The sequence below is a fragment of the Rhinolophus sinicus genome, chromosome 7 (assembly GCF_057876585.1).
Source record: "Rhinolophus sinicus isolate RSI-liver-muscle chromosome 7, RSI-T2T, whole genome shotgun sequence".
NCBI classification, from domain to species: domain Eukaryota; kingdom Metazoa; phylum Chordata; class Mammalia; order Chiroptera; family Rhinolophidae; genus Rhinolophus; species Rhinolophus sinicus.
In genome coordinates, this window is record NC_142507.1 from 26,740,458 (window position 1) to 26,766,683 (window position 26,226).

Below are 26,226 nucleotides of genomic sequence, written 5' to 3' on the forward strand. Positions count from 1 at the left end.
AATCAGGAAAATGGAGATTGTTGCAGGATTTAAGAAAAGTAAATGAAACTATGGAGGTTATGGGGGCTTTGCAACCAGGATTACCTCATCCCTCTGCCATACCAAAAGATACTTATAAAATAGTCTTGGATTTGAAGGATTGTTTTTATACTATTCCCCTTCATCCGCAAGATTGCAAAAGGTTTGCTTTTAGTGTCCCTAGTCCAAATTTTCAAGAGCCAATGAGGAGGTATCAGTGGCGGGTTCTTCCCCAGGGTATGGCAAACAGCCCCACCTTGTGCCAAAAGTTTGTTAGTGAAGCAATTGATAACACCAGAAAACAATTTCCTTCTGTGTATATCATTCATTATATGGATGACATCTTGTTGGCTTGTAAGAAAGAAGGAATGTTGTTAGCCTGCTTTGTAGATATGAAGAAGAACCTTCTGGCTTCAGGTCTTATTATTGCACCTGAGAAAGTACAGAGAAGTGAGCCTTACTCTTACTTGGGATTTCAGTTATTTGCTCAACATTTTTCCCCTCAAAAGATAGAACTCAGAAAAGATCATCTTAAGTCTCTTAATGATTTTCAAAAGCTGTTGGGAGATATTAATTGGCTGCGTCCTTCTTTGGGACTAACTACTGGAGATCTTAAACCATTGTTTGAAATTTTAAAAGGGGATTCTGATCCAACCTCTCCCAGGTCTCTTAATGAGCCTGCACGAGAAGCGCTCCTTAAAGTAGAGAAGGCTATCCAGGAACAACATGTTTCCTTCCTTGATTATGATAAATCTTTGGATGTGTATGTACTAAGTACTAAGCATACACCCACTGCAGTTTTGTGGCAAGAAGGGCCACTTAGATGGATACATCTTCCTGTGACTGCTCAGAAAAATCTTACTCCTTATTATGAATTTGTGGCTAGTTTAATTCAAGAAAGCCGCATAGAAGCTAGAAAATATTATGGAAGAGAGCCAGATTCTATTGTTGTTCCTTTTACAAAAATCCAAATTCAAGGTTTGATGCAGTTTACTGATAGCTTTCCTGTTGCATTGGCTGGTTTTGCAGGAGCATTGGATAATCATTATCCCAAGCATAAATTGCTTCAATTTTTTCAGCATCATGCTCCTATTTTTCCTTCGGTTGTGTCACATGCTCCTCTTCCTGCTGTACTTAATATTTTTACTGATGGATCTAGTAATGGTGTAGCTGTCTATGCACTCGATAAAAAGGTCATCAAAAGAGTGCAGACACCTCCAGCCTCAGTTCAAATAGTTGAGCTTCGAGCAGTTCATATGGTTTTGCTTGACTTTGCTTCCCAGTCTTTTAATTTATTCTCTGATAGCCATTATGTGGTCCGTGCTATCCAAAATTTAGAAAAAGTACCTTTTATTAGTACCAGTAATCCTGTTATCCAGGATTTGTTTTTTCAGGTAGAGCAGGCCATTCAGCTGCGCTGTAAAAAATTTTATATTGGCCATATTAGAGCTCATTCTAATCTTCCAGGCCCTTTGGCCTCAGGAAATCAAATTGCAGACTCTGCTACTCAGCTTGTTGCCTTAACTCGAATAGAGAAAGCACAAAAGGCTCATAGCCTCCACCATCAAAATAGTCAGAGCCTAAGATTGCAGTATAAAATAACCAGAGAAGCAGCACGTCAAATAGTAAAACAGTGTCCAGATTGTTCACATCTTCTGCCTGTGCCTCATTATGGAGTCAACCCCCGAGGCTTACGTCCTAATGATCTATGGCAAATGGATGTAACTCATATCCCTGAGTTTGGAAAGTTAAAATATGTTCATGTTTCCATTGACACCTTCTCTGGGTTCGTTGCGGCTTCCGTTCAAACAGGAGAAGCCACATCTCATGTAATTAGACATTGCCTTGCTGCATTTGCCATGATTGGAACTCCTAAAAAACTTAAAACAGACAATGGCTCATGTTATACCAGCAAAAAATTTGCTCTATTTTGCCAGCAATTTTCGATCGATCATGTTACTGGCATTCCTTACAATCCCCAAGGACAAGGGATTGTTGAACGTACTCATGGAACATTAAAAATCAATTTACAAAAAATAAAAAAGGGGGAGTTATACCCCCTGACACCTCATAATTATTTGTCTCATTCTCTCTTTATTCAAAATTTTTTGACCTTGGATGCCCATGGTAAGAGTGCTGCGGAGCGCTTTTGGCATCCTTCTGCAGCCCCTCAGGCTTTGGTTAAATGGAAAGACCCACTTATGGGCTCCTGGCATGGCCCAGACCCAGTCCTCGTATGGGGCCGAGGACATGTTTGTGTTTTTCCACAGGATGCAGAAGGCCCTCGGTGGCTGCCAGAAAGATTGGTGCGACATGTGGACCCTCAGCCCATTGATGATGTTGCTGATGCTTTGCCAAGAGACAGCGGAACCTGATCAGACGTATTGGGCTTATGTACCCGATCCACCTATTCTTCATCCTGCTATTTGGGAAGGTCCGGAAATTCCAGTATATGTCAATGATGCTCATGCCTTAGGATTGCCTTCTGATGGACATATGAAACAGCATTTGGAAAAGAATTTCACTTACAATGGCATAGGTTTGGGATTGCCTATTTGTATTGCAAAAATTAGCTCCATGATTGGGTGTTTGCGTAGTTCCCCTGTCACTATGCATATTGATGATTCTTTAATTGGATGGACTGTTCGTCTTAACATGCTAGGCGACTGGTTCGGGGGACGCAAAGTAAAACTGCCCATCCCTCCATCACGTCCATCTTGTGCTAAACAGCTGAAATTGAATGTTGAGACTGTTCCGTGGAGAGCTTGCCGTGGTAGTGATCCTGTTCGTTATGACATCCCTGGAACAGGCAGATACATCATTGACTGGTCGAGAAACAACCGGTCCGGACGGACCCGTGAATTGATTTCTGGACTATGGAGTTCTGATATGCAGTATCAGCAAAATTCATTATGGAGACTTTTGGGAGCAATGGATAAAGTTGAAACCTGGCTCTCCCTGCCTATGAAGGTTTTGGAAGATGGAACTAGGGATTGGGATACTGTTACTAAAACTGTTAATATATCTGCTTGTGTTCCCTCCCCTTATGCTTTGTTGATTGGAAATATTAGTGTACATTTTGTGGGAGATCAATTTAATGTGTCTTGTAATAATTGTATTCTGACTAATTGTGTTTCCTGGGTACCCTTCGGAACCCAAGTTATGGTTTTAAAGCAGCCCTCGTTTGTAATGCTTCCTGTTAACATTTCTGGACCCTGGTATGCTGAAAGAAGTTTGCAGATTTTTAAAGAAATTGAGTATGCCTTGAGTAGACAAAAACGGTTTATTGGACTTCTAATTGCAGGAATTATGGCTTTGGTTACTATAATTGCCACTGCAGCTACAGCGGCTGTTGCTCTTTCTCAAACCATTCAGAATGCTCAGTATGTAAATACCCTTTCTAAGAATGTTTCTTTAGCCTTGGGAACCCAAGAGGCTATTGATGAGAAATTGGAACAAAAGGTGAATGCCCTTTATGATACCGTTCAGTATATGGGAGATGTTATTCATGGTATGAAGGTTAAATCTCATCTAGAGTGTCATCCAGAATATCATTGGATTTGTGTTACCTCCAAAGAATATAATAATAGTCAGTATGATTGGAATCGAGTTCGTTTGCATCTTCAGGGTATTTGGCATAATGCTAATTTATCTCTGGATATGTTTAGACTTCATGATGAGATTCAGAGTTTGAGAGAAGCTGAACCTTTGAAATTCGATGCTGCTCAAGCTGCCTCTAATTTTGTTACTGTTTTGAAGAATGCTTTTCCTTCTTTGCCTACAATCACCCATTCGATTACATTATTTCTCACTTTGGGTATTTGTATTTGCTTGGCTCTGTGCTTGTTCCCACTCCTTGTTAAGTGTTTTGTTAATGGCATGCTAGACATGCGTACTGATATTCATCATCTAAAGCTTAAGGCAAAACCTTAGCAGTTCCTCCCCTGAGCATTCTGACGGACGGGTTAGCCAAAGACGGGTAAGTACTTGGGCACCACTTCAGAAGGGCCACATTTAGGCCCTTAAGTGAAAAATCTTCTGAAGTTGGCCTCCCGGGGCACCTAAGACAGGCGCCGTCTCCTCGCCATTCCGGCTGGATGGAAATTGCTCTTAATAAATAAAAAAGGGGGAGATGTGGGGAGCCATGGTTACAGCTAATTGCAAGCCTTAATGGCTCAGTTAATGTATAACCGGTTTTTGCTCCTGCGGCATTGTCTTTGCCTGCACCTGGAGGGTGCTTACAAGCCGTTGAGGTATGAGGTGGGAACGGCCAGTTTCAAGACATAGTGATGCTAATCAGGATAATTGATGGATTCTGTCATGGGACAATCGTTTTGGGGAGTTTCAATGATTATGTGAGTTTCTGGGAAAAAGTTAAAAATCAACTGTTAATGATGTAATGCATTTTTGTGATTGTGAGCTTGCACGTACTCAAAAGGTATAAATTCAGCAGAGAAAATAAACCTGGTGCTTCAGGACCACTGAAGACCGGCCGCATTAGCATTTGTGTGAGTGCCCTCTTTCATTCCCACTCCCCTTGTCAGGAACCGTTCGACTCGTGGCGGCTGGCTCGCCACACCACCCCAATGCCCAAGCCCCATATGTGGGCACTACTGCATCTGCAGGGTATGATTTACATAATGTTGAAGAAATCTGGCTAGATCCTAATACTAGCCAAACAGTCCCCACCGGAATTGGAATTCAAATTCCTAAGGGTTACTATGGTCAGATTGCTGCCAGGGCCAGCCTGGCACAGAAGGGAGTCCAAATCATGGCTGGAGTCATTGATACAGACTATGTGGGAGAAATAAAGATTTTACTGCATAATGTCTCAAAAGAAACCTTGCACTTTCTCCCAGGCACCAGGATCACTCAAATATTAATCATTCCATGTGTCTCCACTGGCTTTTGGGAGAAGTTAGATACTCCTCCTAATGCTATCACACAATATGGAGGCTTTGGCTCAACAGATTATGTGGCTGGTACCAAAGTTTGGGCCAGAAAACACACCACTGACCCTCCGAGGGCTGGAGAGGTCATAGCCCAAGGAGACAACATATAGTAATTGTCATGTTCCCTGGGCTAGATCAACCTGAAATGTATCCTACTAACCAATTGTTTTTACGATAGTAGCTCCTGATTTATGGCGGCCTAGTCTGGACCTGTTTCCTGGTTGAAGCTTAGACGCCTGGCATACCTGTGCAGCAACTCAGTCATACAAGCCCAGTCACATTCTATTGGAGATGGCGGAATAAAACTATCCCACGCACACAAGATAACTACACCTGCAAAGAAAACCAACCATGTATTATAGCTAATGGAACTATAAGAGCCACAAACCTCACCGGATGGATAGGAGACCACAACCCATATCGTTTTGCTTTCTCTGGACCTCCACCCATTAATATAACTATTACTGCACATGTAAATATGTCATGTTGGCAACAAAATTCCACCGATTTTTACGAAAAACCGGGATTAAATTGGAAACAACCCCACCGATGGGTTAATATGGCAACAGGCCACGCAGTTGCCTATAACCATACTTTTTCTGTACAGACTTCTCAATCTATCCTTTGTAGTAATGCAACCCCAATTGAAAATTGAACCATGTGGGGAGATTTTCTCTGGCTTTCTGTTGCTCGGCCTCGAAATAACATTCCCCAACTTGTACCTGTACCCCGTACCTGTAGTAATGTTTCTGTTGCCGCTAAAAACGACCTAATTCATTTCAACATTTCATTTCCTGAGTTACCTGATTGTAACCGTCGCCGCCGAGCCTGGTATGATACCCTGCTGGGTGGCCTCGGTTCTGGATTTGGTATTGCCAATTCAATTGACCTAGAAGACTAGGCCAGCCGTCTTCGGCAGACTGGCTCAGATACAGCTGAGGCAGTCACCCTGAATGCACAATGGTTACCCACTACTATTACACCCCATTCTAATACCTTAAAATATCAACAACAAATGCTACAAATTTTCAATACTACTAATATAGATACCTACATCGTGGAACTTAACATTAGCAAGTTATTTGATTGGACTAGATGCTCCTTACAAATGTAATATACCTTAATCCAAAAAGAAGAAGCACAGCACGTAGTAACACAAGGAGACTCCTACACGTGGAGATCTATGTTCCCCATTCCAAAGTATGCTTGGATAGCAAAAGCCAAGCCGAATGTTACGTGCACCTCTAGATGGTGTAGCTGCACTGTAACTTGTTATATACCTGTAATAACTAACCTGCTATGCTCTTTTCATGTTCTGCCCATTATCAAGGGTAATTATTTTTTACAGACACGCATTGAAGGCACCCATATAGGTAATAATAATAATAGTACTTATAAGCTTACAGATTGTATATCTTCAGATAAAGGCTTTGCATGTAATGGTTTATTTTGAATGATAGAACCCTGTTTACTTTCTCACTCTGTTAATCTATGTACTCTAACGATTTTTCCCATAGCCAATTTCTCTGTCCTATATGAAATAGAGCCACAGCATATATGCCTTGCTAGCTCTAATGCTGCCGAACTAGCCGCCATGGGATTACCCTCCCCTTTCTCGGGATGTCTGCAGCATCTCGAGTTGCTCCACTGGAACGGTGATCTAGTCTATTTAGTCTAGTCCCGATCTAGAGGCTAATGTATCCCTTACTTGGATCCCCCGGCGGCTACAGCCTCCTGCTACCTATATACACTTGTCCTTGGCTCGGATATTACAGAACTCTCAACTATTGCAAACCCACATAGATCACAATGCCCAGTCCCTCGTTGAACATCGGATTATGACTCCCATTGTCAGTAATAAATCAAAGGGCCTCTCACATATTATAACCCAAGACTCCAATCATCATTGGTATGATTTTCTATTCACCAGCACAACCGCGCATAAGTATTTTAATGCAATATTAACTCCCCTATTAATCATTGTGAGCATTTTACTATTATGTATATACAACTGTTGGATGTACTGTTGCATACAAAAAATACACACTGCATTCATGTTTCAAAACTGCTATGTAAACTATGCTTATGCCCCCACGCAGCCCTAGGGACAAATTGTAAGGAATAGAATATATAAAGGTCTGCCTGGGAACATTTGGGGATGTAAACTCTCACAGTGGCTGGTGTATGTGCTTGGCCTTGGAAGGACTGGCTACCCTCCCAAGGACCAAGAAAATATTTACAGGATATGGAGCCTGGCCTTCTCCTTGGCACAGGTGGGCCAAGCTCCGATACATCTAATTTCGTACCAAGGACTGGCCCCGGCTCCTAGCCAGATCCGAGACCAGTTCCTTGTGTTGCTAACAGGAGCTTATTGGCCAAGAGTTTATTGGCTCCTTGCCGCTGTTGTTAGTGAAGTCCTCAAAACTCCAGAAAGCCGAGGCAGGCACAGTAATTGTTGTTCCCCGGGCCGCCTCAGCTGCTGCAAGATATTCCGCCCATGTTGATGACTTTACTTGACTGGGATTTTGCTCACGTTGATGAAGGGCCGGTGCTGTTTCTGCGCATGATGTTTCGCCCGTGCTATTGAAGGACCGGTGCTGTTTCTACGACGCTAATTGACTGGGCCCTGGTGGTATGAAGAATTGCCTCCTTGCTTGTTAGTGGTATGATGATATATCCCCCTAATCTCTGTCTTGTCTTACTTACTTTCACTTTGTAATAAAACTCATTAACCCCTTCATCCCAGCTTGTGGTGGTGTGTCTTTTGTATCGGGCCTTGAAATTAAGTCCGTGCACAGCAAGCAATAATACTTATCGATACAAGCCTTTATTATGTTAAGGCATTTTCCTTCTATACCTATTTTATTAAATGTTTTAATCATAAATAGATGTTGCATCTTGTCAAACACTTTTTCTGCATCTTTGATATAGTCATATGATTTTTGTCCTTTATTTTGTTTACGTGGTGTATCACACTGATCGATTTTTGTATGTTGAACCATCCTTGTGCCCCTGGGGTGAACCCCACTTGGTCATGACATATAATCTTTTTAAATCATTGTTGCATTCAATTTGCTAGAAGTTTGTTGAGAATTTTTGTATCTGTATTCATCAGAGATAGTGGTCTGTAATTTTCTTTTTTGTGTGTTACCCTTACCAGGCCTCATAAAATTAGTTAGAGAGTATTGTCTCTTTTTCCATTTTTTGGAACAATTCAAGTAGGACTAGTATTAGATCCTCTTTGACTGTGTGGTAAAATTAACTGGTAAAGCCATCTATTCCCAGACTTTTGCTGTTTGGAAGGTTTCGGATAACTGATTCAATTTCCTTCTGGTGATCGATCTATTCAGATTTTCCAATTATTTGTGATTCAGCCTAGGAAGCGTATATGTTTCTAAGAACTTTTCCATTTCTTCTAGGTTATTTAACTTGGTGGCATATAGTCCTTCATAGTATTCTTGGATGATCCTTTGTATTTCTGTGGCATCTGTGATCACTTCTCATCTTTCATTTTGATTTTGTTTATTTGTGTCTTTTCTCTTTTTATCTTAGTGAGTTAGCCAAGGGTTTGTCAAAATTGTTAATCTTTTCAAAGAACAGATTTTGAAATCTTTTCTTTGTCACATTAATTTTTTCTATTGTCTTTTTTTCTCTATTTCATTTAGTTCTGCTCTGACTTTTATTATTTCCTTCCTTCTGCTGACTTTGGGTTTCATTGGTTCTTCTTTTTCTAGTTTTTTAAGATGTAACATTAGATTATTTACTTGGGCTTTTTCTTGTTTCTTGAGATAGTCCTGTCATGATGTAAATTTCTCTTTTAAAACTGATTTCAGTGTATCCCAAAAATTTGGGTGGGATGTATTTTCATTCTCATTTGTTTCTATGTATCTTTTGATCTTTCCTCTTATTTCTTCTTTGACCCAGTTGTTCTTTTATTTGTGGTTTTCCCTGCTTTCTTTTTACAGTTGATATCCAATTTCAAAGCCTTGTGATTAGAGAATATGCTTGGTATGACTTCAGTCTTCTTAAGTTTGCTGAGGCTCAATTTATGTCCCAATATCCTTGAGAATATTTCATGTACACTAGAAAATAATTTAGTCTCATGTTCTAATATGAAGTTCTCTATAAATGTCAATATGTCCATTTTATCTAATGTTCTATTTAAGGATATTTATTTTTCTATTTTCTGTTTGGATGATCTATCCATAGTTGTCAATGATGTATTTAGGTCCCCTACTATCATTGTGCTTTGGTCAGTTTTTCCCTTTAGTTCTGTTATTAGTTGCTTGGTATATTTTGGTGCTCCCCAATTGGGGGCATAAATATTGGTGACTGTTAGGTCTTCTTGTTGTATAGTCCCCTTTATCATAATGAAATGTCCATCTTTGTCTCTTGTTATCTTTTTTATTCTGAAATCTGTTTCATCTGATATCAGTATGATACAAATGCTTTTCTCTGGGGACCATTTGCTTGGAGTGTGTATTTCCACCCTTTTACTTTGGGTGTATATTTTTCCTTGTAGCTGAGATGTGTCTCTTGGAGGCAGCATATGGTTGGGTTAATTTTTTGATCCAATCTGGTACTCTGTGCCTTTTTATTAGTGAGTTCAGTCCCTTTACATTTAGGGTGATTATTGATATGTGAGGATTGCCTATCATTCTATTTTGGTTTTCTGGTAGGACTGTGTATTATTTCTTTGTCTTTTTGTTGCTATTATTTCTGTACGGTGGTATTCTATGATTTTCCCCTCTGATTCTTCTTTTATAATTTTATTTATTTGAGTTCTGGATTTTTTTGAGTGGTTACCGTTAAGTTTATATAAAAGAAATTTCATATTTAGAGTATTCCATTTTCTTCAACACGCTTACTTTCTCCATTTCCTTAATGCCCATTCAGACCTATACTTTTCCCGCTCTATGTTTTTGTTGTCACAAATTATCCCTGTTTATGCTGTGACTTGATTCCTGTGCTGCAATAGCAAGTCATCTTTTTCCTTTTGTTCCTTAAGTGCTGTTTTTTTCCTTCTTTACCCTGTATTTTATGTATTAGTGTATAGTGTCTTATTTCATGTAGGGGTTGCCGTTTCCTGCTTCTGTCTGTCTGTTCATAATACTACTCATGGTTTTGTATACTTTTGCTTTTTTGTTTCAGGTTAAATAGCCTCCTTCAGTATTTCTCGTAGTGCAGGTTGTGTGTTAGAAAATTCCCTCAGCTTCTGTATGTCTGGAAAGGACTTATTTCTCCTTCATATCTAAAGGATAGCTTTTCTGGATATATTATTTTTGCTCACAATTACTCTTTTTCAATAGTTTGAATATTTGAGTCCACTCTCTCCTGGTTTGTACAGTGTTTGCTGAAAAATGTGATGATCTAATAGGCTTTCCATTGTAATTTACTGTCTTCTTTTCCCTGGCTGCAGTGAGGATTTTTCTTTGTTGTTAATTTTTGACAGCTTTAATACAATGTGCCTTGGAGAAGGCCCGTTGGGATTGAGCTAATTAAGTGTTCTATTTGCTTCTTGGATTCAAAGATCCAGTTCTTTCCACAAGTTTGTGAACTTTTCATAGACTATTTATTTAATTTATTTGAATATACTCTCAGTTCCTTTCTCCATTTCTTCTCCTTCTGTTATGTCCATTGGTTTTGCTCTTTCTGATGGACTCAGAAAGTTCTTTCATTTCTTTTGTCTCAAGTCTCTCTCTTCTTTGACCTGTGTCATTTCCAGATTTCTATCTTCAATGTCACTGATTCTTTCCTCCATCTTGTCAGTTCTACTACCTAAGCTGGCTATTTCATTCTTCATTTCTTCTACTGAGTTTTAATCTCCAGAAATTCTATTTGTTTCTTTTCAAAATTTTTGATCTCTTTGGTAAAATGTTCATGTTATTCTTTTATTGTGTTTCTGTGTTTATTAAACTTCCTGTATGTGTTTTCTTGCATCTCGCTGGTTTTTGTCAGAACTGCAATCTTGAATTCTCTGTCACTTAAGTCACATGTTTCCATGTCTTACGTTCATTTTCTGGAAACTTCATTTTCTTTCTGAGCTGCCTTGTTATCTTGGTTATTCATGACAATTAGTGAATTATTATTTCTATTCCTAGACATCTACAGGAGTGGGTTCTGCAATAGGTTGGTAGTAAGATGTCTTTCCTTTGCTTTCCAGTAGGTATTCATAGAATGCTCTATATTCCTTCCAACTGCAGCCTTTAATTCTTTCTCACACTGTAGTGTTATATTTTCTCTGCACTCTTCTGGTTTTCTCACACAATGGGGTAGACCCTGGAAGGTGGGTTTCTCCTCTGTGCACAGGTTGACTGGTTCTTAGAGCACCACCTCCGTTGGGAGATGTGGAAAACTTCTGAAGTTCCAAAGTTCTTCCTGCACCAGATGCAGGACCTATGTATTTCAGTGACTCTGTTTACCCCAGTCAGGGATCCACCCAGATAGATGGGGTCCGAGGCAGGATGGTTTGTAAGCGGTGTCTGTAAGCAAAGGCAGCAACCACCAGCACAGCCCCTCCTGAACCCATGGCTCCCTCTCTTTAGCTGGACCTAGTTGGGCTGCAAGTCTGTGGCTACAGGCTGCAGTTCTCAGAACTGAGAATATTCTGTTCTTTTGATCTGACACTGCTACTTGTCTGCTTCTAGCACTAGGCAGGTGGGGATGGGGCGAGCTATGCGAGGGTGGGAGGGGTTGGCTAGGCTTCAAGCCTAAGCCTTTTGTCCTCTGCTTGGAAGTGAGGGCTGAAAACTTCTATTTCTCCTTTCCTCCCTCAGTCTTCGCTCCAAGGTCTCCGCTGTGAGCGTTGGGTTCATCCTTTTGTATACTGATCCCTCAGGTGGGACTGTGGGCCATAAAGGGAGTGCTAGCAGTCTGAATTCTTCCCTCTCCCATGTTTCAGTAGCTCTGGGATGCAGGGAGCTCCAAACTAAGTCTGTGTCCTGTGCCCACTGGGCCTGGGTCTCCTTAGTCTCTGCACTTCCCACTTTCCTCTTCCCCTCCTTGCCCAGTTTGCCCATCTTTAGATGATTTTAGTTGCCCGTCTTTTAGTGTTGCTTGTCTGCTGCGCAAGGTGTCCTTTGTGGAATTATAATTGCTCAATTTGTTGTAAATACCAGGGGGGATTTCAAGAGGCTCATCTCATGCTGCCATTTCTATGACATCATCCTTTGTAATTATTTTTAATCTTTTAAACTGCAATTACTTTTGCACCAACCCAATATAACCATGCTATGAAGTAGGTATTTAATTATGATTTCATAAATTATGTTATGAAAATATAGTTGCAACCATGCCTTGTAAGTACGTTTTTGGTAAACATTACTGTTTTTTATGAAGGATTAGTCTACTCTATTAAAATTTATGCTTCCAGGGCTTTATTCATCTACTTGATGTATTAGTTTTGATGCTGGAAGACAAGATAAGGTTGCATATATTACATTTTCCAAAACCTTTTAATGTAGGGAGAATCCCAGAAGGTATGCAAATATATAGTTCCTGACATTTCTCCAACATTAAACTAGAAATCCATTGAGTAAAATTTTCCAGTGTTTTAAAAAAATATTCTCTCCATGAAACTGAATTTCTAATGAATTAGTTAAATGTGTCTTTCCTACCTGTCTCCCATAAATTTTGAAGAAAATAAAAAGAAAATATTGCCATACTTCAGCTTATAATGATTTACTTATTCCCTTTTTGTATGTATTACTCTTTTTAACGGCATCATTTATAATTTACTGTGAAAATACATGTATGTGTTTACATCTATTTGCAAAGAAAGCATGAAACATACTATTTTATATTGTGATATTTTTAAAGATGAGGTTACGATTTCTTCCTTGTCATTCAGAGAGCTGAAAATGCAATATGTGAGAATGACTTGAATGTCAGGGTATCATTTATTCATTTAGGCTTTAATTAAACAAGATATTAATTCCAGTCTTCTGGTTTCACAGATAAGGAGATTGAGATTTTTTAAAAAAACTTATTTGCTTATGGTCTTGTCCAGTCACATTTGTGACTTTTCCTTATGTGAACAGGAAACTTAGCAAATGTAGAGATTTCCAGGGTGAATGTGGAACCCAGATACATATCAGGTGACAGGCCAGACTTAGAGCTCACTATAACAGCTAAAACGTCCAAGTAGGTGAAAATATATTCCACCATTATTGGTGCCATAGGACAGTATCCTCCCCTTGCTAAACAATTCTGAGAGCACAGTTGTATAAATATATTTATTTGTTTATACATATATTCCTTGGGCACTGATTTTTTTAAATTAAACTTACTGAGGTAACATAGGTTAATAGCATTATATAAATTTTAGGTATACAATATTGTAATTCAATATTTGTGTTCTCTATTGTGTGCTCACCACTCTGAGTCTAGTTTCCTTTCGTTACTGTATATTTAACCCCCTTTACTCAATTTGCCCTCCCCACCCCTTTTTTTCTGTTGTCTATATCTATGAGTTAGTTTTCTGGTTTGTTTTGTTAGTTTGTTACTTTTTTTTGGTTTTATATTCCACATATGAGCGAAATCATGTGATTTTTGTCTTTTTCCATCTGACTTATTTTACTTGACCTAATATCTTCAGGATATATCCATAATACTGCAGTATTTCATCTTTTTATGGCTGAGTAATAGATATGGATAAAGAAGTGATATATATATATATATATATATGGCTAGATAGATAGATATATTTATCTATCTACCAATCTATCCATCTATCTATCTATCTATCTTTTATCCATTCATGCATTGAGGGACACTTAGGTTGTTTTCATATCTTAGCTATTTTAAATAATATTACAATGAACATAAGAATAAATATATCTTTACAAATTAGTGTCTTCATATTTTTTGGGCCAAAAAGTATATACACATTTTAAGAAAGGAAAAAACTGTATGAAAATTGTAATATCCAATATATACCAATAACAAAAGATGAATACAAGTCACATTTGACTTCTGCAATTACAATAAGTGCATCAGTGTAATTTTAATAGTTTTTTTTCTTTTCTTAAAATGTGTATACATTTTTTGGGCACCCTCTGTACAATGACTCTTAAGATTCATTTTCTTTTTTTTTCTGAGACTTCTATGATATTTGTAAACCTTTTCAACAATAGCACTTATCTTTTGAAGGTAATTAGGCAAATCCACTCTTCAAGAGATGATTGAAAAAATGTATCCAATCAAGAAAAAAATATTTCATTAATACCTTCTTATATACATTGGTCACACAAATTCTAGATTAAGACTGCATAATGTCTTTTGTCAGTGGTTTCCAAATCTGTGGTACATGACCCAGTGATATACAAAATTATTTTGTGTTACCGTATACGAGAGTGCCAAAATAATGTATACACACTTTAAGAGATATTATCTATGCATTATTTTTTGAAGTTGAATTGAATTATATTAGCAATTTGTAGTATGATGTTCGCTCAAAAGATGACATTAATCAAATGAATGCTAGTGTCACCGTGTGACAGGAAAAACAGTCAAAGAGAATGGCAGAAGCACGGTTGTCATTCAAGGAGCACAAAACCATTTTGAAGTGGTATTTGAAATTTGAGAATATTGTGAAAGTACAATGACAATGGAGACATGAGTGTGCAACAGAACTTCCAACACACCTAACAATTGCACACACTCATGATAAGTTTGAATGCATGATACTGCGTGTGATGTGCACAAGGAAAGATCCAGGAGGCCTTACACAGCAAAAGTCCTGCTTCTTCTGCTGTGGTCTTGGAACAGTTTGCATGCTCACCACAGAAGTCTACCAAACAATGTTCGCCATAATCAGAAGTTCTGGATGCAGATGGTAACCACTGTGAGCATCTCTTGTAATTGCAGAAGTCAAAAGTGACTTGTATTCATCTTTTGTTATTGGTATATATTGAATATTAGAATTTTAATACAGTTTTTTTCCTTTCTTAAAATGTGTATACTTTTTTTGGCACCCTCTGTATTTTGCTCTCATCCTAATATTGAAATTATGAACCAAGACCCATGTAAACAAATTATAAAGGAAAAGAATAGCATAAAGAAAACATATTTTGACATATTTAATGATAACATTTGATTCTAATATCAGTTTTTTTAACAAAACGTCTTATGAAATAAATAGGTTCACTGATTTTTTTTTTCCAGTAAATTTGGGATATAAAATTACAAAGTGCTGCCTAATTGTTTTAGAAAATTAATTAACAAAATTATAGCAAAGTTACCATGGTAAATGGTGTTTTAAGGGGTATTTTAACTTCTAAGTTCTTACTTAAGTTTCAATGATAAAAAGAAAAAGTATACATCAGTTTTTGAGATTTAACATCTAAAAAGGAGCAATTGATTTCTTCTCACAAATTTGTCCTGCCCCAAGCTTTGCTGGGCCTTCCAATAATCACACCACCATCTGCATAGTCAGTGAAGCCAAAATCTCAGCTTCTGCCTTTATTTTTTTCCTTTAATCTGGAGTAAGTATATGTCCTGATTTATTCAGGAGAATCCCAATTTATATCTCTTGCCCTGGCTCAATTTACCGTAAAATGTATTATGGTTTGGTTAAATTATATGGTTATATGATTATTCCACCCGTCTCTAAATTAATTTCTCCAGCAAGCTCTGTGAGAGCAACCTACAAAACATATCTCTAATTGTTTACTCCTCTCATTTCCATTTGTCCTTAACATGCCCTAAGCCTCTGTCATATTTAATACCTACCACTCACTGTGCATCCAATCTCAAAGCAGCATCCAAATCTATTTTCATCAAATGCAAACCACCACTTTACTTAAAGCATTCAGTGTCATGCAGAAAGGCCAAACAAGCTCTTTGCTGTGGTCCTATCTCCACTTGCTTTGTTCTTGTCCAATATATTCAGAAATACATCGTTCATTTTGGCATGGTTGCACTAACTCCCAGGAACATCTGTATTCCCTAGTCTCTCAGGATAGAGCTCTTCCTCATGATCAGACCCTCTTCAATATCCACGTCTTGGAATGAATGCCAATTCCTTAGCCTTTCTTCGCCATCCAACAAAAATAGCCCACAAACTACTCATCAGTCTCTATTACATGGCTCTGATCACCTCCCTTTCCAGCACTTATAATTAGTTAGGTTTATTGTGATCATTAATCTAACTATCTTCCTCCTGGCAGGATATGAACTCAGAACTAGTACTTGTATCTTTTTTTCCATGACTATAGTTTTTCTGCTTCAAACAATGTCCCATATGTTCTATAATACACACATAGTAAACATTTGTTAATGAAAGATTAAAGTTGATAAAGGTCATTATGATTATTGTTATAAAATTCCTCCTTCTGTTATGAAATAGTCTCTCAAAATTTCTTCCAAATTAGAGTGTAGTTTTCAAAAACTAAAAAAAAATTAAGCCTCATCATTCTCCCCAAATTTCAGGACTTGAAATAGCATTTACTATACTTTACAAAATGATAATAATAATAATACTGATGTTATAATAAATTAAGTATAATAATATATTAATACATAATATAATAAATTATAAATAATGCAATAAGTATAATAATAAATGTAATCAATTGTGGTTGATTCTTCATAAACTTGAATGTAGGAGAAATACCTATTTATTTTTCTTTAGATCCCATGCCAGCATTTTTCTATGATAGCAGTAAATTTAATTACAGTCCCTTTTTTTTTTTAAGTACACATTGTTCCTCAAGGATGAACAATTATCTGAGTGGGGAGATGGGCAGGGTTGCAGCTGCACAGAAAACAAGGGTATGGGCTCTAATTCATCATGGTAACCACTGACAGAGCTTTTGCCAAGTCCACACAGTCCTTTGAAGTTAGGGGCTCCACTATCCCCCGTCAAGCTGGAAAGTCAACTTTCCCTGTTCTGTAAGCCCCAATGCCTGGGGTATTAGCTTCCTGGATGAACCTACTGAGTCAGAGCCTTTAAAGGCTCTGCCATGACAAAAAGTCTTAAACTTTGCCCTGTTCTCCTTTGGCAAAATGTGCCTAAGAGCGTTACCTTTCCTCATTACCCAACTAGTAAAGATGGTCTCCACAACCAGTCACAGCAAACCCATTATTTTTTCTAATTTGACAATGAGGGTATTCTCAAGGATATGGTCAACTTATATACTGGAATGTGAGGCATCTTCTCCATGTTGACTCAATTTTTAAAAACTCTGAGCACAGAAAATACATATGAATAAAAAGAAGTTTAAATCACGTTAATTTTCACAATATCACTGGGAGCTGAGTAGATACTGGGCATCACATACGCCCCATGGATAGTGGGTAAAATGAGGTGCAGTGCAGTTGTCTGAATACTAAAAGTACCTAAGTGAAAGAAATCACAGATGGAAGGCAATTTGCATAATGCCTTTTCCTCAATAAGACTAGAAATGTTACACAGCACATGTTTTTAAAGCAGAAATCAAACTTGGAGGATATATATTTTTTCCGTTCAATATGAGGCTAGTATTCATTTTTTCTTTGTATTCTGCCTTCTCTCTATACGTTTCTAAACAAAAATGTACCCTGAATTGCATTAGACACAAACAAAATTGTGTGATTTAAAATCCTAGTTTAGAGAAGAGTCAACATTTTATGTTTCATTTTATGAACATTTGGTTGTCTTTCATGCCATTGTATCATATCATATTACCATTTAACATGTAATTTTTAATTTTGATTCTGATCCAATTTCAGAATTAGAATCATTAAAGAGGCTGATTTTTGCAGAAAACATTCTGTAACTGATAAAATTGAATGACCTATCATCAAAGGTCAACATAAGAAAAGCAACCATCTGTTTAACCACATTTTAAACTATAAAGTAGATAATACATAGATTTAAGATGGCATTTCCACTGTAGTATTTAAAAAATATAGTCATTGGAGTAGGTACATTGTGAATCAGAGGCGCCACTTTTATTTGTTTATATTTTGTTGTATTTATTTGTTTTATTTTTATTTATACAAGCTATACATAATTTCCATATTAATTTTTTCTAAACAGAGGAGTTTAATGTTTGTTATTAAATGTATAACTCATATGTATTCCATTGGGTTTCCTACTTGTATTAGTAATTCTCCTTTGTGCTATTGCTATACATATACATATATATGCTTTTAATTCAGAAAGGGTATAAGCATGCAAATTACAAAGATGGGAGCCACATTGAATAATGCGTAATTAAAAATTTCAAGCTTAGCATTGACAATCTATTTTGTCAACAAAGGCACAAACAACTTTCCTAATACTCTGAGTGTACTTCAGTTGTACTGACTGATAAATAATAAGTGTACTGTCAGTAAAATATGCCAGAGAATTAGCAGCCTCAATGCAAGGTGTGACAAGGTTACAGCTTGTACTAAGTGGCCTTAATGGTTGTCAATGTATTGTGATAAAAGACAGTAATCATATTTCATGAGTTAAGGTGAAATAAAAATAAAACTGTTGTGTATCAGGTGGAAAATGCAATCTTAAAGCACCTCATAATTTGATTGAACCATAGTATCTCCATAAATGGTTTATGAGATGTGCATTTTCTACTGTCAGCCTGATAATAAAATATAAATTTTGTATGTTAAAAGTTAGGTAAAATTGGGAAACCATCATGAACTTTTTAGCTGGTACTTGTGGCCAGGGTGGGTGACCGCAGGCCGTCTTGTCCTCAGGTGCTGCTCGCTGTCCCTCTGGAGTAGGTGAAGGAGAAGGCATGTAAAGCTGTAGTGGCAGAGGAGTCTTGGTGACTGACTCTGCTGTGTCCCTGAGGAGCAGCTGGTGCTCACAGATCCTGATGGGTGGTGAGTTCCTCAGGAAAGCTGACAGATAAGAAAAGGCATAATTGAAATCAGAGAAGTGGATTAAAATGAGGAAATCTGCATGGCTGGAAATATGGTGCTCTGGAGCTCAGGGAGTAAGACAGGCATTGGCCGCTTATAAAGCATTTGTGGCTAACAGCATTTATAGTTACAGATGTTTGGCCTAGCAAATATGGATTGTTGTTCAAACGAAGCAGCTCTTCATGTGAGGTACTTCCAGGTCCACCCAGAGGAACTTCTCCCACTGTGTTCAGCATGTTGCTTCCACTAGAAGAAAGAACCACATTTGCTTGTCAATGTGCCAGAAAACATCACTGTTTCTCTGAATAAGGGTCCAACCTCTGGAACATGTCTATGAGGAGCTCCCTCACAGCACACATCTGAATCCTCTCCAAAGGAGACTCCCACGTGGACTGGACTTTCCAGAATGAGTCCTCTCTCCACAGTCTGAGTGGCCCCACTTCCTCACCCAATCAGCAATCTTGTTCTCCTTCCATCTCCAACATGGTGGCTCTAAAGTGGGAATGGAGTGTAGAGTGTGTCTTTGTTTGACCAAGATAGACCAAGACAGAAAGCACCTTTACCCCCTGTGTTCAGCTTGTTGCTTCCACTGGAAGAAAATCCACACTTGTTTCTCAGTGTGCCAGAATGATTTACAGGAAACACTTATTGATAACGCTGACTCTTATGTGAAAGATGAACAGGGACATTACCAAGCTGGATATGCAATAACTTCCATGTTCCAATGGACCGTTGCAGAAGAATAAAAGACAATATGGCAACAAAAAGGGGGAATCTTTGACCCAAACAGATATAGCTTAGTATGTACATGAGCTAATGCATTGGGGTCTTGGAAAATAATTTCATGGAGTAAAAAATATTATTAGAAACCTCCTAATGTAGCTCATAAAGTGTACAGCAGATGTTTTATCTGCTCAAAATATAACCCTGGAAAATCACTCCGTGGGTCCCAAGGACATTTACAATTTACTTTAGATCCACTTGAGGTATGGATCCAACTGCCACCGTCTCAGGGATACAAATATGTGTTAGTCATGATATGTATGCTATCTCACTGGGTTGAGACAGTCTCTTGTAGGAAAGCAGCAGTCTTAATGGTAGGTAAGTTATTTATAATAATAATAATCCCTAATTGGAGAATTCATGTGAGTTACATAGTAATTGACAGACTCATTTCACTGGGCCAATAATATATTCTGTTTGTAATATTTGGCTTATTTCACAGTATTTTCACTGTGCTTATCACCCCAGTCCTCTGGATTGGCAGAATGTACAAATGTAAATTAAAACTCAACTACCCTGTTTCCCCGAAAATAAGACCTAGCCAGACCATCAGTTCTAATGTGTCTTTTGGAGCAAAAATTAATATAAGACTGAGTCTTATTTTACTATAAGCCCTGGTATAATTAATATAATATAATAATATAATATAATATAATATAATATAATATAATATAATATAATATAATATAATATAGGGTCTTATATTAATTTTTGCTCCAAAAGACACATTAGAGATGATGGTCTAGCTAGGTCTTATTTTCAGGTAAACATGGTCGGTAAATTTTCAGAAGCTTTTAATCTCCCTTGGTCAAAAATTCTCCTTATGGTGCTTCTCAGCCTGAGATATATTCCTTTTGGTAAACAGAAGCTTTCACCTCATTAGTCATTGTTCACCCTATGCAAAGGGACATATGAACCAACATTACTAAAAGGAGACATTCTGCATTATTATCAAGGATTTATCAATTATCTTAAAGAAATTACTAAATTAATAACTAATTCACTTCAGTGTGCTCCGGGGAGATGAAGACTTAAAAGACCACAACTCACAAGCAGGAAATTTTTTCCACTGGACAAGACATCAGTTAAAGACTCTCTAACCTTGTTGAAAGGGACATATCAGTGGATTTCAAAGACTCCTCAATAATGAGAAGTTGCCAACATCAGGGTTAGACAGCTATCCCAAGATATCGAGAAGGACTGTATGTCTACATAATTGATATTGAACTTAAAATAATCATTTGTTTAATTGTCTTTACCAGTGTGCTAATAATAATAGTAATAATGATAGTTATACTTGTTCTATAGGATTTTCTCAAACGCTGTACTTACATAGCCCAGCAGTTAATAATTGCTGAATGTATATAAGATGATAACTTTTATATTATCAATAATGCTATTTTTATGATTTTGAAATTTAGAATTAATGTTGTAGTATGGAGAAAAGGGGTGTATGTGTATTTTTGAGAGAAGTTAAAAGGAATTAGTTTGTCCTGGTAAGTTGATTATTTCTGAATAAGGAAAAGGAGACAAACTGCGAAGGACAAGTAAAGTTGTAGAAGATTAGTTGAAAAGAAATATTGAGAAAAAAATTTTATATATATAAATATTAGAACCCAATTATGCTTACCCCTTAACACAACAAAGACTACTAACTGTATTATTTCAGATAGAAGCTGCAGTGACCCTCTATAATGGCTGCTGAGGCACAGAAAATTTATTTATGAAACTTTTACTATCCTCCTGGTCTCTAGAAATTTTTAGGTAGTAATTAAAATTTACACCATTGTGTTCTTATAGCCTTAGTCCCTATTAAACCTTAAAGTTATAGTTCCCAGTTATACAACTAGCAGAAATCATATTAATGAATAACACTTGAATGTTTCTAATGCAAAAGTAGATAGGCCATATTAAATCAAAAAGGTAAATATTATGTTCCCAATCTATATGGAATACTGCATTCATCCAATTCTGGCCTATCATATCCACCCAAAAAAACAACAACAATATGAGGTATATGGGAAGGGTTAGAAAATTTTTCTGTCATTCTAACTGATTTCTATTGTAATAGCACCAAGTTTACAGTAAATGCTATGGGAATATGGTGTAATACTGAAATCATAGTCAAATGAACTTTGCCTAAGGTTAATGAAACCTATGATAATACTGATACTGAAAATCCAATGTATTGGAAAATTGAACTTAATCTTCCCCATAAAGTCATTTGTATAGAAACTAATTAGCCAGAAGAAAAAAATTAGAACTTGTAGATCATGAAATAACAGAGAGTCTTCATTCATCTGGCCAAACTTATCATAAGGTACAAATAACAGTAGATGAGGGAGGAAAACACATTATTAGCTTAATAAAAAATTATGATAATGCATGTAAAGGTTCTTTGGATGGCTAAAATGTTTGCTCCCCTCAGACTCATGCTTGTTTAATATTGGACATTTTCTGCTCCTAATCGGTGTCACTGGTTTAATCCTATTGCTCTTGGTCCTAGTTTGTAAATGTTATAACAAAGAAACGAAAACAAAAATACCCGTAAGACAGAGAAAAAACTCAGATCATAATAGGTCAAAGATTAGCAATGATCCATAATATATTTAATAAAGACATATAGGATCTGACTGCCCCCCTCCGTCAAAAAAAGAAAGTTAGGTACAATTGTTTCAGAATAAATAACTTTTTGGGAACAGGTAGTTTAAAATTATATGTGTAAACAATTCAAAAATGAAGTTTCTAGATCCCTTGAGAATATCAATAATATGAACATGATTGGCAACTTAGGTAGACGCAAGGCCCAGTGCCACCTTTGTCCTGAAGAAGGCACATCTGACGTTCAGTGTCTCAGAATAGAAACATGGAATCCTCCATTACAGGGAAGGAATCACAGGTCATTTTAGAAGGATGCACTTCTGTGTTTCATTTCTCCCTTGTCCTCAGCTGGGTTAAATTTATAGTAGCTGGCCTGGCTGTGCCAGACTGCTCCCCCTCCCACCCTCCTCATGCCAAAGCTTTTCCTGTGAGAGAACCAGAGAGGATCCTTCATAAATGAATCATTAATGTGGGGAAACATTAAATTTTCACTCTTTAACAAATGGATTATTTAACATTTTTCTCATTTAAAGTTTAAGTTATATTTTACTATAGTTATCTTACTGTTTTTAAAATTTTTGAAGCAGCCAATTTTAAAGTTTGAAATGATAACCACTCTTCAGTTAAAACCCTTTTTCCATAGATTAAAAAAATTAATTTCAATGAAGTCAGAGCATTTATGAAAGACCTTCCCTTATGTATTTCTCAGACAGACATAATTGATTGGAAAGGACTTATCCAAAAAATCTTTTCTTTTCCAGGACATTTGGAAGGGGTAAAAAGTGGAGAAATAGAAAAAAATAATCCCCTAATGCTGTCAATATAGGAAATTTCTATCTTCAAGTATTATGCTACTCTCCTTTCTCTCTTTGATAATGTTTAATTTAATTTAAAATCCACTGGTTCATTTTTCAATTTTATTTAATGGATTGGAGAAACCAAAAGGGGTAGCCCAACATCACTTTGCATGAGAATCATCACATGATTATCCAGCCACTATCTGGAGACTTGACTGCCTCTTTTTTCTCTCCCTCAAAGTCTCACTATCCTTTTCTACTAGGGAACAAGGAAAGAGGAGCTAAAAATTGACACGTTACCCATTTTGCACTACACTTAGTATAGATTTTTTGCTTTTAAACATCCAACAGCCAGAGGATTAGTCTATAGAGGAAGCAAGACGCACAGTACTTGCTTAGCCTACAGAGATACTATGGAAGCCCATTCATTTTTAGATGTGACTTCTGAGTCCAGCAAGTTCTGAACTATGTCAAACTTATTGAGCAAATGGCTGCTGCTGCAGCAGCGTATTCATACAGGATAATATTGATTCACTCAAAATTAGAATGCTCCTCTATATACTACTCTTACCATAAGATTTTGACTTTCAAAGCATTGTCAGTGGCCTGGAATCTTTTTAATATGAGAACACAAGAGTGTTGATGAACTCGCATATACTCCTTGAACCTATCAGATGAGAGAGGAGAAACCATATCTCAAGAAAGTTTCTAAAACTGTGACTATCTGGGATATTTTTACTTTTCAGACAAGTGAGCCATTAGCTGGAAGGGGTTCTTTACAATCTCTGTTCTGTGCCATTACTCTCTGTTGAAAGGAATGTACAAAGTAGACCTGAAGCACCTCCTAATACCAGGAAGTAAGAAAGTACTCTGAAACAAAACACACACACACACACACACACACACACACAAAATGAGGGGCTATGTGAAAGAGACATAAGAAACAACTGAAAAAACTCCCAATGAACAAACTATGAACAATATGAGCAAACAACATATACAAAATAGCTTAGATTATAACTACGAGTTATATAAGTACAAAATAAATATTCATCCATATTAGTATGAATCATGATTGAATAAATAAATAAATGAAGGAAAAGGGACAACGTTTTTGTTCAGAATAATTCCAAATAATTTATGTAGATACTCTGACCTTAACTAGGTAGAGCTCAACTCTTCACTCCTTCAGTGTGGGCTGCACATAGTGACTTTCTTCCAAAGAGTAGGATAGGGGAAAAGGAATAACTTTACAATGGAGAAACTGGCAAACACTACTTCATTCAGGGGACTAGGGTCAATATGAGAAGTGATAAGTCCTGTTGTAGTATGTACTCTTAAAATGGTGTGATAAAAATAGCACTTTACCTCTGTGATCTTACACCCAACAATTCTTAACCCCGTCTAATGGAAAACAGATAAATCCTAACTGAGGAACATTGTATAAAATATCTGACTATTGTTCCTCAAAACTGTCAAAAACAAAGAAAGTATGAGAAAATGTTTCCACCAAAAGGAGCACAAGGAGACATGATGACTAAATGTAATGTAAAATCCTGGATGGAATCTTAGAGCAAGAAAAGACATTGGATAAAAACTAAAGAAATCTGAATTAAGTATGGGTTTTATTTAATAATAATGTATCAATATTGGTTCATTAATTGTGATAAGTGTGCCTTGTCAACATAAGATTTGAATAATAAGAGAAAATAAATGTGGGATATATGAAAACTCTCTATAGTATCTTCTCAACTTTTCTCTAACCAAAAACTGTTATAAAATTAAAATTTATTAAAAAGATATTGAATTCGTTATTTATAAGGAAAAAAACAGTAATCTAAAATACAAAACCAAGAACCATATCCAACATAAGAAATAGAAAATTTTTAAATTAAATTTGGGTTTATCCATTTAGTTAAATATTATGTTGCCATTACAAATATTTTCAGAATGTTTAGATAAAAAATGGGAATAATTATGTTGAAATGTTAAATGGAAAAAGCAAACAAATTCTATATTTCATATGATCACATCACACATCTACATAAACTCAAGATCCTTCCTAAATAGAAAGAGAGAGAGAGAGAGAGACAGAGACAGAGAGAGAGAGAGAGAGAGAGAGAGAGAGAGAGAGAAAGGGAAGCTATATGTAGAGAAATACCTAATCGATAACATAAAATATTCAATTGTATATTTTTAGGATGTGAGCATAAATTTTCTTTTATTCTGTTTTATGTTCATGGATTTTGTACATGGATTGGTCTTATAAGGGAAATATATTGTTCAAAGAAAGAAATATACGTCATATACATGATATATTTTATAGTATTCAATCCAAGATTTGGAATGTTAAAAAAATACTCTACATGAGTGGTTTGAGCTTAATTGTAAAATCAGACTTAATACTTATATGAACTTTGAAAAAATTATTCAATTTCTAACTCTTGATTTCCTCATTGGAAAAGTGGAGCATAATTATATCTATTAAAACATTTATCTCAATTATTGAATCATGGTGATGATGCTAAATAAATGGTTAGATATTTTGTCAGAAGAAAATTATAAGTATTTTAGTCTGAATTCTACAGAAGAAAGATGGGAGGAGGTGGAGTAATTCTGAGAAATAAACAGAGAGTATTAACTTATATTAATTTCCTCCAAAATCTTTCTTCAAGTCACTGGAGAAAGATAATAGGTAGACAGGAACATTATTCATGATAATGGAGGAAGGGTGGTAATATGAGCCTAAGGCAAAAGAACAAATTCCAAGTAAACCCTGAAGGGAATTAATGCAAACCATAGGCAAACTCAGCAAAGAAGCAGAACATTTTTCAAGAAAAAATAAGGCTAGAGAAATAATCTCTCGTTGTAAAAGAAAAAATAATGCTTAATAAGATTTTAGAAAAAGTAAAGTTTAGTGTAAAAGTGAAAAGATTCACAAAGAGATTTGTTTGAGATATATTACACTGGCATAGGGAGGTTTATGCTTTTTAAAATATGCAATGTGAATATTTAGGAATATTGATTTAACTGTTTGATTGGGAATACAAATTTTGAAGACAATTGTTAAATATGAAAACACAGAAATTAATATTTATGTAAGATTTTTTTGTTAAGTTCAGGTTGTTAGTGAAGTGATCTTTGGTGGCTCGTTATCACAGAACTCCAGAGGAGCCATCAATAAACAGAGCATAGCCAATTTATGGTAAGATAATCCTAAAATG

General features: G+C 36.5%; 1 protein-coding gene across 1 annotated transcript; it reads left to right on the top strand.

Annotated features, from left to right (window-relative positions):
* Nucleotides 1–2,331: 2,331 nt before the first annotated feature.
* LOC141568490 (endogenous retrovirus group K member 25 Env polyprotein-like) lies at nt 2,332–3,951 on the top strand. Its single transcript, XM_074318624.2, has one exon. The coding sequence runs from the start codon at nt 2,332–2,334 to the stop codon at nt 3,949–3,951; it is 1,620 nt and encodes a 539-aa protein (XP_074174725.2).
* The last annotated feature ends 22,275 nt before the right edge of the window (nt 3,952–26,226 follow it).

Coding starts and splice junctions, on each gene's coding strand:
- LOC141568490 (XM_074318624.2), top strand. CDS start 2,332: ATGTGGACCCTCAGCCCATTGATGATGTTGCTGATGCTTTGCCAAGAG.